Source organism: Balaenoptera borealis (genome assembly GCF_965194805.1).
Source record: "Balaenoptera borealis genome assembly, chromosome: 15".
Classification (NCBI taxonomy): domain Eukaryota; kingdom Metazoa; phylum Chordata; class Mammalia; order Artiodactyla; family Balaenopteridae; genus Balaenoptera; species Balaenoptera borealis.
In genome coordinates, this window is record NC_138871.1 from 68,995,256 (window position 1) to 69,009,485 (window position 14,230).

The 14,230-nt window shown below is 34.9% G+C and overlaps 1 protein-coding gene across 27 annotated transcripts in view; it reads right to left on the bottom strand.

Moving 5' to 3' along the window:
* CLIP4 (CAP-Gly domain containing linker protein family member 4) overlaps positions 1-14,230 on the bottom strand; it is an 87,245-nt gene that overhangs the window by 70,036 nt on the left and 2,979 nt on the right. For all 27 annotated transcript variants that reach the window (XM_082356744.1, XM_082356736.1, XM_082356746.1 and 24 more), the window contains exons 2-6: positions 11,647-11,794; positions 4,182-4,321; positions 3,309-3,402; positions 2,058-2,219; positions 220-338 (exon numbers count right to left, since the gene is read on the bottom strand). In XM_082356744.1, the coding sequence (XP_082212870.1) occupies positions 220-338; positions 2,058-2,219; positions 3,309-3,402; positions 4,182-4,321; positions 11,647-11,779 (648 nt within the window). In that variant the 5' untranslated portion in view covers positions 11,780-11,794. The remainder of the gene's footprint in view (positions 1-219; positions 339-2,057; positions 2,220-3,308; positions 3,403-4,181; positions 4,322-11,646; positions 11,795-14,230) is intronic.

The following is a 14,230-nucleotide window of genomic DNA, read 5'->3' on the forward strand; positions in this document are numbered from 1 at the left end:
AGAGCTTATCAATATAAAAGGACTGAAATTCACTGCTATGCCTTAAATTTATTTGAGATAAAAGTTTATCATCATTACTCTTTATATGCAGCACAAAAATATAAATTATTTACCTATATAAGAGTTCTACAACAACATCCAGATTCAACTCTTTCCTGGGAGATAATGTTAGATGTTTTTATTCTTTTAATATTTTTCACTTTTAATTTAACCTCTTACCCTAAATGCAGGATTTGCTCCATGCTCCAATAAGCATTTCACAGTACCTGCACACAAGTTATATGCAGCAATATGCAGAGCTGTTCCAAAATTAAAGTCACTGCAAGTGGCATCCACATCTGCAATTAAACATCGCAAGCGTATTAACAAAATTTTCAAATTAAGCTAGTATAATGTAAAAGGAGACAGGTTGGGTTTATTTGGGGAAGGAGGGGTATTAGCTATTTATGAGACTTAAACCAACCCACTAGAAGGACCATTCTCACAATGGAACAAAATCTTCATATTACAATCTACTTAACTAATTCTTTTCTTAGTACAATAAAATTTCACTACCAAATGGACTGATACTATCATGGGTTTTCCAACCATCACCAACTAAACTATATTTTAAAGCAATTAATGGCAATAATTCGTATTTGTAAAAGTAACTATCTTAACACACTCTCTCATTAAACCTCTTGCATATTTGCCATGACAACTATAATATAGTAGGGTTTAGGTCAGGGACTAGCAAACTATGGCCCATGGGCAAAACCAACTCACCATCTGTTTTTGTAAATAAAGTTTTATTAGAACACAGCCACATAGTCTCTGTGGCTACTTTCACACCACAACTGCAGAATCAAGTAGTTGCAACAGAGACCATGTGGTCCACAAAACCTAAAATATTTACTATATGCCTCTTCACAGAAAAAATAGTAGGTAAAACAATGGAGAATTCTCAAGACAGGAATAAATTAAAGAGTAATTAAACATATGCATCATGCTTACATACTGTATTCATTCACAATACTTTATTCAACAAATGAATTTGGACTTCACAATAAGAATGGGAATCTTGCAATTCTAAAAACATTTTAATAACTTTCAACAAATCATCACGATGCTATACAGGAAATACTCCAGATTTGGGGATCCCATTTTGACTGTTTTTTATAACATGGGTTTAATATACCTCTGGTTCTGCCAATCCTACCTTAATCTAACTACAGCTCCACCATCCCACACCCTACCTACAATTGCAAACAAACTAAGACATGCTCAGGACACTCTCCTGAGCTATTAAAGACACTGTATTATCAAGAGAGGCTTTCTTCCTAACATCATTCAAAAAGTGAAAAAGTAAAAAGGTAAAGAGGAGATGGACAATTATACAAAGCAGAGGTTAGAAACAGACATTCTGGGAAATTTATGCCATCTTTAAAACAAGTCTTCTACAAATGGAGAAAACACTGCATACAACTTTTAACTTAAAGTAATACTACTGCACTTGCCCTCATTTTCTCTCAAAAGAAAACTGTCCCCCTGAGAGGACCCAGAGAGAATGTCTAAATACAGGACTGTGATTTAGACATTATGATGTTCAATTTTAGGATAGCATCATCAAGACAGGAAGAAAAAAAAATGAAAATCTATCCCTTAATGGAATCACAGAATTTCAGAACTGAATGCCACCTAAAATAAATATTCTTTATGATTTCAATGTTTAGCTCTGAAGGTTTTATTGCTCTATTTCTGGCTATACAAGTAAGACAAAGGAATTATACATAGATTCAATTACACTTTATAAAATCCATGTTATACTGGGGGACTTGCAGAGATACAAAAACCCAGAGAACACTTTATTTTGTTTCTCTTTGTACTAAGTCTTTTGTGAAAGGATAGTAACTAATCTTCAATAAAGAAAAGCTAAACTGTTTCTGAAAAATAAAATGGGATTGGAGGTCACATGGAACAAGATGGATTAGAAGTAAAAGTATCTTTGAATTATAATTTTTATGCCACTAATAAAGTATTCAATTAATAACATCTAATGGTGATCTTACAGTACTTGCCTTTTGGTTTAGATGTCTTCAAAATCACTCTTATAAGTTCAGGGACATCAAAATAAGCAGCATAATGCAAAGCATTCATATTTGTCCAGCGACTCCGCAAACTAACATCTGCTCCCAGATCAATAAGTTGAGTTGCAAATTTTACAGCTGTATCAACATCACCTAGAGAAGGTTTTCTAAATTATTTTTCTTCAGTACAAATTCCATGGCCCAGTGGATGGCCATCTACTACCTTATCTAAAGAGCCAATGCAAACAGCGTACTGAATATACACTTACAACTCAAAAAATGTAACAAGGAATTTATTCTAGGAAAATAATCAAACCCAAGGGTATAGATAAACACTTGGCTGTAAAGATGTTCATCACAGCATTCTGAAACAACCTAAAAGTACAATAATAAGACACTGGTTAAATAAATTATGGGACATCCATATAATGCAATACTACAGAGCCAGTAAAACCAGGGCTACTCAGACTGCACTCTGTGGACCACTGCCAGTCCCAAACTGTAAATCATACTTTTTATAACTCTTTTCTTTTTCCCTATGTAATCATTTCTTCTGAATAAATTAATTGAAATGTAATTTTATGCTTTTGAAAAATACTTGGGCTTGTATTTTATGTCTTTATCTCATTTTTCTATTACAAACTCATTTTTATTTTATTTTACAAAAGTATCAGTCCATGATGGATTGCAGAAAGAAAACAAAAAAGAGTCCTTCACTATCAAGTTTAAGAAGCACTGTATCAGACTATTGAAACAGGGAGAGATGTTCACAATATATAATTAAGTAAGAGGCAGGTGTAAAAAAATAGTAAAGAACAGGCGAATACCAATTTTGGAAACTATGCACATATGTTATGTATGTAGGAACAGACCTTAGACAGACCTAAAGACCAGGTCTGTAGGATTGGGATTGCCTGGAAAACGGAGCATGGATTGTCAAACCTTGCCATAAACTCTCAAGAAGGTTCTAGGTGTTACCAGTTACTCTCACCTAGCAAACAGGCTGGCATGAAGCCTGTTCCAGAAAAGTTGGGAGGTACCAGGAGATTATTATAGACTCCCTTGAGAAAAGGGAGGAAAGGCAACAAGGTGTATGGAAGACCTAACTGAATCCTTGCCTATTCAGGGAATATTATTATCATCAGCCAGGTGCCCTCCCAGGGACTCTGGTTGGCATAAACATAGTTATACAAGCACAAATACAGATGTCTTAAGCCATTAACAGATTCACCACACACTTACCAATACCATGAGCTCCAGATTTGCAAGTATAATGTAAAAGAGTCATATCTGTCAATCCATCTCTGTCATTCACGTTGCAACCTCTCTTAAGAATCTGAGGAAACCAAGAAAGATATTATTACAACATAAAGTCTACTGATTTCAAACCAATGCTGGGAAACCAAGTTAGTCTATCTTATTAAATTAGTTCTCAATAAAATGAGTAGACAGAACTGGCTTCTCTTAAGGATAAATTTTAAGTCTGTACCCAACAACAATAATGAAAACTGAACTTGTCACCAGATGGAAGGAAATTCTTAAAGAGTATTCCAAAGTAATGTGGCACCCCAAATATGTTCCTTAACTTCTCAAAGGACAAGCAAATTTCCTTTCTAATGGGAGTAATGGTATTTAAAAAAGTATAAGCTCCCTCTTCTTACAACATGACGGTATGCTGGTCAAGGAACCCAGCATTATTCTTTTATCCCTCTTCCAAAAAATCAAATATTTTTAAATATTGTATTTAAGCCTAGATCTTTACCAAGCCACCCCAAAGTACAGATAACTGTGACAGTAATCAAATCTCCTCATGAAAGTATTTTTTTTAATTTACAAAATTAACTTGTACGAAGAAAGAATGCTCCCTCTGCTCCCACCAAGAGTCAAAATGTCAGAACTCCAGATGTAAGGAAGTGAGGGGCATGAGGGAATAATGGAAAGAATGTACAGTACTAACTCACTGCTCCATGAAAAACCTACAAAAACAAAGAACAAGCATCAGCATCTTTAAAAGGTTTCCCCTTTATCACCACCTTTCCATTCAGATGGGGGAAAAAAATCTATACAATTAACAACCCTAACAATACAAGACTTAACAACGTAAGAATTCCTTACCTCATTTCCAATAACATCAATATTTTGTTGGACCTGAGGAACCCACTGTCTTAAAATGGCAAATAATTCTGATACAGAAGTTTTGGGATCGAAGAGAATTTCCTGGCATGACGTATCATTAGGATCAAAGAAAGAAAACTCTGTTTGAAATTAAAAAGGTGTAAGTTAAATTTATTAAAATTTCAAAATAAATATATTGAAAATAATAAACAACAAGACCAGGACTCAAATGACACAAATATTTTTAGGTGCAGAAAAAGTAGGTTTACCTTAAGCAATTCTCAAAACCAAAGTCAGGATCACCAAAAATTATAAGGCATTTCTGAACTGCTATGAGAATGAGATTTCCATGCATCACACTACACCTTATCACAAATGAAACAAAAATCTGAGCGTATTGATCTTAAATGCTGAACTTTCCAAGAACTTCTTCTAAAGCACAGAAAATCTGTCAAATTTTATAGGTATTTTCACCTCTCAAAACATAAACATGTCATGAAGAGTAGATCTACATCTATGATTAAAACATACATAATAGAAAGAAATATGCCAAAATCTCAACATTGTACTAGAACAATGTGTAATTTTAAGTATTCTTTTTACTTCTCTGTTTTCCTAATTTTCTATAATAAACAGGCATTACTTTGAAGCCTTGGGACAGAATGATTGGGTTATTTTGGAGTATGTATTAGAAAGACATGGAATACTAGACACAATTGAACATGATTTTAAAATCTTTTAAAACTTCCTTAAGATTCAGAGAGCACAGATCATCCTATGGCTAGAGAATAAAAGAGAATAGAAGAAAATCAGATTCTACTATCTTGAACAATCTATAAGAAGGTAGGGAATCTAAAAAACCAGAAGCACCTAAAGAAGTGAAGCATTAGAGAAGCAATATTTGCTGAGTGCTTACAATTTACCAAACACCTTACAAATCTTCCCAGACACCTTACCTGACAGGTATTATTATTCTCATTTTGCAGATAAAGAAACCAAAGCTCAGACTAAATAATACTTGCTCAAACTCACACAGCTAGTAAGTGGCAAAGTTGGGGTAGAAAACCAGATCTGCCTCCAAAGTCTATCTTCTTTCCTCTATTATGCTGTCTCCCCAAGAGAATTCACTATTGAGCTCAGATTTTAACAGCATACGTGACTAGCAGGATTTGTGTGGGTTTTTTATTTTCTTCTTTGTATTTTTATTTATTTTCCAAAATTATACTATGTACACACAGCTCTTACTTTTAGAATCAGGGTAACTGAAAGATGAAAGGAGAAGCACAAAACCAAGGACGTGTATAAAAGAAGAGCAGTCCATCAGAAGAGAATCAGAAAGCCTAAAACTAAGAGCAGATACTATTCAAAATCTCAGAGAACAAAATGGTACTCTACAAACAGAAGAGTCAGAAGAGAATCAGTATGCAACACAGATACCAATTTCTCAAAGATTTGGGTGTGTTTCCTATAAATAGCAGTTTACTGGAATTTTTTTTTTTGGTCTAATTGATTCAGCCATTCAATAAATATTTATGGATCAGTGACTTTTCTAGGCATTGGGCATTTCTAGTGGAGAAATCCCTAAATATATACCTAAACAGACTCTTCTGCATGTGTCTACAGGAGACATGTACAAGAATGCTTATTCTAGCATTGGTTATAATAGCAAAATAACTGGGAAACTGAAACATCTCTCCATAGAGGAATGTATAGAAAGTGGTATATCCATAGGATGGACTCGATGCTTTCTTACAACTAAATAAATGAATTCGATATCTACATTATGAATTGATAAGGATAGGTCTCAAAAAACATACTGATCAATAAAATAAGTTGAAGAATAATATACAACATCGATCATTTCCATAAAATTACAAATACACAAAACAATCCTATATACTGTTTATGGATGCTCACATATGTAGTAAATGTATAATTAAATGGTCTGCAATATTCACACTAAATATAAGATGGTGGTTGCCTCTGGGGAGCAAGGAAAATGGAACCAGAAAGGAAAATGGAGGGAATTTCAACTTTAAGGTTTTAATTCTTGTAAGTGAAAAACAGGAGCTAAAGGAAATAAGATACTATGCTAATAATTATTCTTTCTGATGGTGGATATGTGTGACACATGTTTGCTATCACTATATTTTCTGCATTTTTATATGATTTCTTATTTTTTAAAAATGAAACACAATGGAAAAAGAACATAATAACAATAAAAGTGCCAATAAATGTGTAAGGCTTATTTAAAGAAAACTGAAGTGGTGGGTGACTTAAATGGAGAGACACATCATGTTCCTGGACTGGAAGATAAAATATTTAAGGCTGTCAATTTTCCCAAAAACAATTATTTTAAATAATTTTAATTCTAATCAATCAAAATTTCACCAAGATTTATTTGTGGGAGGAGACAGACAAAATTATTCTACTGCTCATCTGTGCCAGAGCTTCTCAAACATTAACGTAGATAGGAATCACCTAGGGATCTTGTTACGATGTAGATTCCAATCCAGTAAGTCTCAGGTGGGGGCAGGGACTGCATTCTAACAAGCTCCCAGTGATGCCAAGGCTACTAGACTAAGTACCACATGATGAGAAGCAAATATCTAGAAAGTAAATGTAAGAGAAATAAGCAAGAACATTTTAACTAAGAAGAATAATGATCAGAGTAGGGGGTAGGGGATACTAGCCCAATAAATACTAAAGCATATAATAATGCTTCTGTAATTACATACTGAGATAATGACAAACAGCAGACAGCTCATTTAAATACTAATGATAATGTTATAAAGTGTTTAATAGGTGCCAGGGACTGTTCTATGCACTTTACATATATTACCTAATTTAATCTTCATGACAGCCATATGAGGTAGGTACTTTTATTTTTTTTTTGATGTAGGTACTATTATTGTTCTCATTTTATCAAAGAAGAAACAAAGGAATAGAGAAAGTAAGCCATTTGCCCAAGATCACACAACTGTTAAGTGGCTGAGTCAGGATTGACCTATAATCCAAACTCACCTATAATCTTAAACTCTACGCTACACTACATATGAACGAATCTAACTACACCCAAATTTTAAGCTTCCACACAGAAAGAAAAAAAAAAAAAGTTTTAATCAAAAGAGAGGAGGTGAAGGGTAGATGGGGAGGATACCCCACCAAGTCAAGATGGAATAAAAGGGACCATATTTGTTCTTCTTTCTGAAACAACCAAAAAACAACAACAACAAAAACAACAACAAAGGAAAGAGATGAAATGAGGTTTCCAAGACACTGGACATCAGTTAATGATAGACACAATCCCTAAGAGACAGGATACAAACAAGTGAGTCTTACAACTGCCCCCATGTTTCTGCCTTGGGACTTTCCAGATTTCAGCACGGAGAGAGGGAAACCAAGAAAACAGCCCAGGAGACTCCCTGAGTTGTGGAGACAAAGCTGAGAGCCCAAGGAAATAAGGCAGCTCGAGTTCACAGGGCAGTGCATCAGACAGGAGAGAGATGCAAAGCAAGAGAAACCCGAAGATCTGAAGAGAGTCCCCCCTTGAGTATTTAATATATGCTTGGGAGGAAAAACCTGAGGTAAGGGGAAGAACCATCCAAAAGAATTAGAGGGATTAGTGCCCAGTGATCATATGGAGCCTAGAACTGTGCCTGTTCCCGCTAAAAAGAGTGAGAAAAAAATTCATCAGGCTTTGGGTAGAGTACTCAGTAGTGAGGAGTAATTAGCCCCAGATTAGCATTGCTCCAGAACCACCTAACAAATCATAAAGGCAAGATCTGAAAAGGTCAAACAATTTCCAAGTAACTTAACTGCATCCCAGAACAAAGCTCAAGAATATTTACAGAAACAGAAAAATATCCAGCACCCAACAGGTAAAATTCACAATGTCTGGCATCCAATCAAAGACTACCAGGCCTGCAAAGGGAAAAACGTGACCCATAATCAAGGGAATAGTCGATCAAAACAGACCTAGAGTTGACACAAATATTATAATTAACAGAAAAGGATATTAAAACAGCCATTATAACTGTATTCCAAATGTTCAAAAGGTTAAACAGACCCAAATCAAACTTTAGTGATGAAAACTACATCTGAGATGAAAACTACACTGGATGAGATCATCAGCTGATTAGACAATGCAGAAGAAATGATTAATGAACCTGAAGACACAGCAATAGAAACTACCCAAAATGAAATACAAAGAGAAAAAGAGTTTTTAAAATATGAAAAAAAGGCATCAGTGAGCTGTGGGAAAACTTCAAGTGGTCTAATATTTGTGTAACTGGAGTGTCTGAAAAGGAGGAGGGGCAGAAAAAGTATTTGAAGAAATAATGATTATCCAAACTTGATGAAAATTGAAACCTACAGACCCAAGAAGCTTAACAGTCCCCAAGCACAAGAACATAAAGAAAATTACACCAGGGCACATCACAGTAAAATTACTCAAAACCTATGATAAACAGAAAATCTTAAAAGCAGCCAGGAAAAAAAGATCATTACATACAGAGAAACAAAAATGACAGCAGATTTCACATCAAGACAAGTAGGAACACAGTGAAGCAACATCTTGAAGCACTGAAAGAAAAAACTATCAACCTAGAATTCCATACCTAACAAATATATTTTTCAAAAGAGACGATGACATAAAGATGTTTTCAGACATATAATAGCTGAAAGGATTCCTCACCAGCAGATCTGTACTGCAAGAAACGAACGTTAAAGGAAGCCCTTCAGGCAGAAGGAATGTGGTATCAGAAGAAAATCTGGTCTGCACAAAGGAATGAATAACACTAGAAATGGTAACTATGTGGGTAAATAATATTTTTTATTATTATTATTGCTTAAATCTCTTTAAGAGATAACTTCCATAATTAACAATACACTTGGGGATTTTTAATACATGTAATGTGTGTTCTGTGTAAACTGACTCTGAAGGCATTCAAAGCAAAAGATTCCAAAAATCTTTGTAGTCTTGCAGGGTTACCACCTTGAGGGTCAACACTGAGCTGAATGTCTATGCTCTGGTTTGTGTGGGTTGGTTTCTTTTTCTTCGTTTCTTGATTTTAATCTCAGTCTCAGTCTCACATTCAATGGCTCCCATCACATTTAGGATAAAATACAAATTCCCTACCAAGGCCTAAATGATCCTGCCTGGTCTGGCCCCTGCCTTCCTCTCCAACTTCATCTCCTGCCATTCTGCCCTTCAACCACTTTGCTTCTCAGCCACAAAGGCCTTCCATTATTTCTTAGGATACACCGAAGATTTTTCCCCAACTCTGTGCCTTTGATTTCCTATCCTTCTGCCTGGAACACTTCTCTCCAAGCTCTTCTCTCAACCAGCTGCTTCTGATTCTCCAGATGACCAGCCCATCTAAAACAGCCTCTCTGCTCCATTATCCTCTACCACAGCACCCTGTTTCTTTTCTCCACAGAATTCATTATAATCTATAATATTTATGATTTGTTTCTTCATTTGTTTGTTTATTGTCTGTTTTCCCTCCTAGAATGTCGGTCTTGGTCACCGTGCTATCCCCAGCATCTAGGACAGTACCTAGCACATAACAGGCCCTCAACAAATACTTACTCAATAAATACAACCCTGGATGCCACATTTTAAGGGGACATTGACTACAGCATACTAAGAAGAAAACAACTAGAGTGAAAAGGGTCTAGAAATCCTGACAATGAGAGACTGGTGAAGGAACCAGAAATGTGTAGTCTAAAGAAGTACAGACTAATTTAAAATGTCCAAATTATCTTCAAATATTTGAAGGTCATCATATAAAGAAGTGTTTGTTCTACATATCAAACCAGTGAGCCGAAGTTTCAAGGAGACATACTTTGAGTCCATATACAAAAACAATTTTATCACAACTAAAACTTTAACAATGAAATGGACTATTTCATTAGTTTCCCACTATTGAATATATCCAAGTAGCTGAATGGTTATCTATCAGAGAACCTGAAAACATAATTTCTATACTGGGAAATGAGTAGGGAAAGCTGAACTATAGGTCCATTCAGATTCTAAGAATCTATCGTTCTAAGAATACAGGCAATTTTTAATTTCACTTATACAAAGGGAACAATATCCATTATCACCTTTCATTCAATGTATTTATTCAACAAACACTGCACAACTAATATCAATAAATGACTACATTAGCCCAATGAGATAAACAAAAACAAAACATGATTCTACTCCATCCAAAGAGCTGTAGTCTGGGAAAGGAAATAAGACAGTTATGACTCAAGACAGAATGAGGTAAGTGCCATAAGCAAGGTACAAAGTGCTTTTCAAGGTTTTTCCTGCATAACTGATTTTGTTATATCTGAAAATCAATATCCAGTCAATTTTTGTAAAAACTGCAAATAACTCCCAAGATCTAGTAGGCACAGGTTTTATGTAACACCTTTGATAACTGCAAGGCAAGCTGCTATAGAATCTGAACACATAAAAGAGCATACCTGGAGATGAGTAGTTATTAGAATGGATATGACTAAAAAGACAAATTCACAATCCAATCATTTTATATTCACTAATATTTAAAAATCGCATTATCTCTACCTCCAAAGACAATCTGAAATGGTGGCCCAATATTTTACTTGAAAAACTCTAACTAAATTAGAAATGTAACACATCCATCAAGCTTACCTCCTGGTTTTCTTTTATTCCTTTATCAACTACCTGATAAAATAGGTTCCTGGGGAAATAAGTCTAAATAGATTAAAAACTAGAATACTCCTAAATTTACATTTTACAAAGAACATTTAAATGAACCAATTTAAATATGAATCAATCTCACTCCACATTCCAGGGAAAGGTCTCACCCTCTCTGTCTAAGTACAGGGCTTTTATTGTTTTGTTTTACTATAGTTTATTTGTGTATACACTGATAATTACAATGGGAGACAACTGAAACAGGATCCAAATTAGGCTTGTGTATTAAAACACATCACTTGTTGTTACATTGTCACCCAAGTTTGGATCATTTCAGCAGTGATTATTTGGTTTGTTAATTAGAATCCCAGTATTGCAGAGACAACAGGGCCCTTAAAGATGGCTAGCGCACAGTGCTTTTATGTCTTTTTTTTCTTTTTCAGTACATGGCTTTTTAAGCAAGTCAATATATTTAACCAAAATAAATACATCAATAACAGAAGAATGCTAGATGTCTAAGCACCACTGTATTCTAAAAATAAAATCCTCTGAATCCACCGTGGTGCTTAAAATGAACGTTTTTACATAATAAAAATGCTGACAGCAGAAATAAAGCGTTTAGCCTAAGAGGCAGAAAAAGCAATAAACAATTGTTATTTTTGAAAAAGGAAAATTTAGCAATTTTATGAAAACCACAACAAATGGTTTCAGGAAAAATTAGGAGCACAAAAAGGGTGTAAGACAGAGAAGTCAAGTCACCAGTTCACAGAAAATAAACACAGCAACTTAACGTACCACAGTCTGAAGGCATTGGTGCTGCAGAAATGGAAAAGATAACTGGTGTATCAGAACCTTGAAATAAAAATGGGTATCTTCCAATCAAAGAACTTCCTTCTAATGGAAAATCCGGAAGGTCCTCTATGGTCATCTTCTAGAAAGCCACCTTTAATGAAAGGGGGGGAAAAGCATATCTATTATATTTGTATGCAACTTAGAATAATTGCCTTCAGTCACAAAAAGCCTATTTTTTTTTAATATCTAATCTATTGACATTTTTAACTTCAACCTTCAAAAATCTATTTTAGAGAGGAAGGGAAAAAAACTTCCTTTTAGCGAACTGTTGTCAAAGAATATACATTGCTTAACACTGTCTCTCAGGGTCAACAGCATATGTAATCTTTTTAGGCAAAGCTCGGGAGTAATAAAAAACTACTCCTATATATTTCCTAATAATAGGTGAAAACATTTTTTAAACGCTGAGCTAATCTAAATGGGTGATGTTCTCTTTACTCGCAGTAACAAACGAGGAGATGTTATCCCTTGTAGGTGCATCTCTAACTTCTCATAGGATCTGACACAGGTTCTATCATCTGTCATCCAGTAGCTCATGCCATGTGCTCATCACATGAAAAAAATCTAGTTTAAAATGTTCTCATTATTTTCCAACATCCCAGAAAACTTTACTGAAAATTGACCATATCACTCGTACAAATCTAAGTCTAGGAGCTTACCCACATGGTTTCACTTAACAATGTAGAGGATCTGTTTAGTTCATCCCAGCAGAAGATGGAAGGCCATGCCTTTTAAACCACATCACTTATACTACCTCTCTTTTCCAGGAAACATGAGCACTCAGAATAAATTTGCTCTAAATTAGACAGCTGCTGCACCCCAGCACACATATCAGAGATGACACAGAATGCAGAGAAAATGTTAGTAAAACTGAACTATGAAGCTAAAACCCTTCCAGTTTCTTTTGCACCGAATCTTTGAAGTCTGAAATACTATGAATCTCTATATCTGTTCAAAATATAAGCAGAAAACTATATTACAAAACTAAATAAAGGTGATTTTAGATTATTTCAGTAGAAAGAACAGAATAAGTAAAGATGGTTAACTGATAGCTTACTCTAGCAGATAATGCCATGCTAGATATTACTCAATGTGTGCTCTATTATACTTGGTTAACCAACTCTATGTCTATCACCTTTACCTATCATGCTTACCTACCATCACCACCCTGCTCCAAGGAAACAGTCACCTTTCTGAGCTAAGTGGTTTGTTTCCAATTAGATTCATATGTTTTCTGAATACCAGCAGAAACTGGTAAAGAGTAAGGCAATTTCTTTTTTATCATAAGGTACACGTTTACATGGACGTGGATATTATATATCAAATAACTTAATCCAGTATTACTATGTTAAAGGTATTCAAGGTTTCTTGGATGCTAAAATTACTCACCACCCAATACTTTGAATCATTTTGACATTAACCTGGCCACATAAATAGGAAAAATTGTTGCCATACAGCATGGTGAACTTCCTCAAATACTAACAATTGCAAAAAGTAGCGCCTATCACAAAGACAGCCCTCCTTCAATACTATAGCTTCTCAGTATTCAAAGTCAGTCAGGATTTCTACTTGTTGGCTTCTACAAATTACCTGGCAGTAAATTTGAGCAAAATAGTCTATGCTGGGTATGAAGCATCCTTTAAAGTCAAGGACCAGAAATAAAATTTAATAAATATTAATATGTACAAGGCACTACACTATTCTAGATGTTTCAGAGAATACAAAAATGAGTAACAGATGGTCCATGCTTGTTAGGTAGCTTACAATCTACTAGGGTGAATAAAATAGTACTAATAACTATAGACGATAAAACTGAGTGAGATATGTTCCATAACCTAAGTACAAGGAACATTTGTTACGGGAGTTGCTGAGACTCAGAAATGGTGCAGTGAAAAAAGCATCACTGAGATGAGTCTTGAAAGATGAGTAGGCAGAAATAGGGGCATAAATTTAAAAGGGGAGCCCATTAAAGGAATAGCAGGCTGGAACTTGGGCACATCTAGTAACAGGTAAGGCTGTCATGGTTTTTTAGGACTCTCCTCAGTAATGCTTTATATACCTGATCAAACACCAAACCACTTAATCCCATGAGCACTGGAAACCGTTGATTTTTTAAAAGGAGACTGTCCTGATTCAAGCTGTTTTAGGAAGGTTAATCTGACTACAATCACACTTTGGGACTCAGCCATGTTTTTAATTCTCCAGCAAAATGACTAAGTGGGTTTCTTTCTGAGCTGGTTAAGAGGAAGCCACCTTTCAAAACCTCCCTTTCAAAGAGTGGGGTTTCCCATTCAAAAATATTTTTTAAAATGATCTTCAGAGTATACCTTTCATTTTTTTGTAGACTTGAGATCCTTAAAGATAGGAACTGTATCTTACAGTATCACTTGGCACAGGAGCTAGATTAGTATTTTTTACACATTTAATAAATATTCAAATCCTAGATTTGATGTGGAAAGATGATTCATTCAACAAGATGTAATCAACTTCACTTTACATATTAGATATTTCAAACCCATAGAAGCTA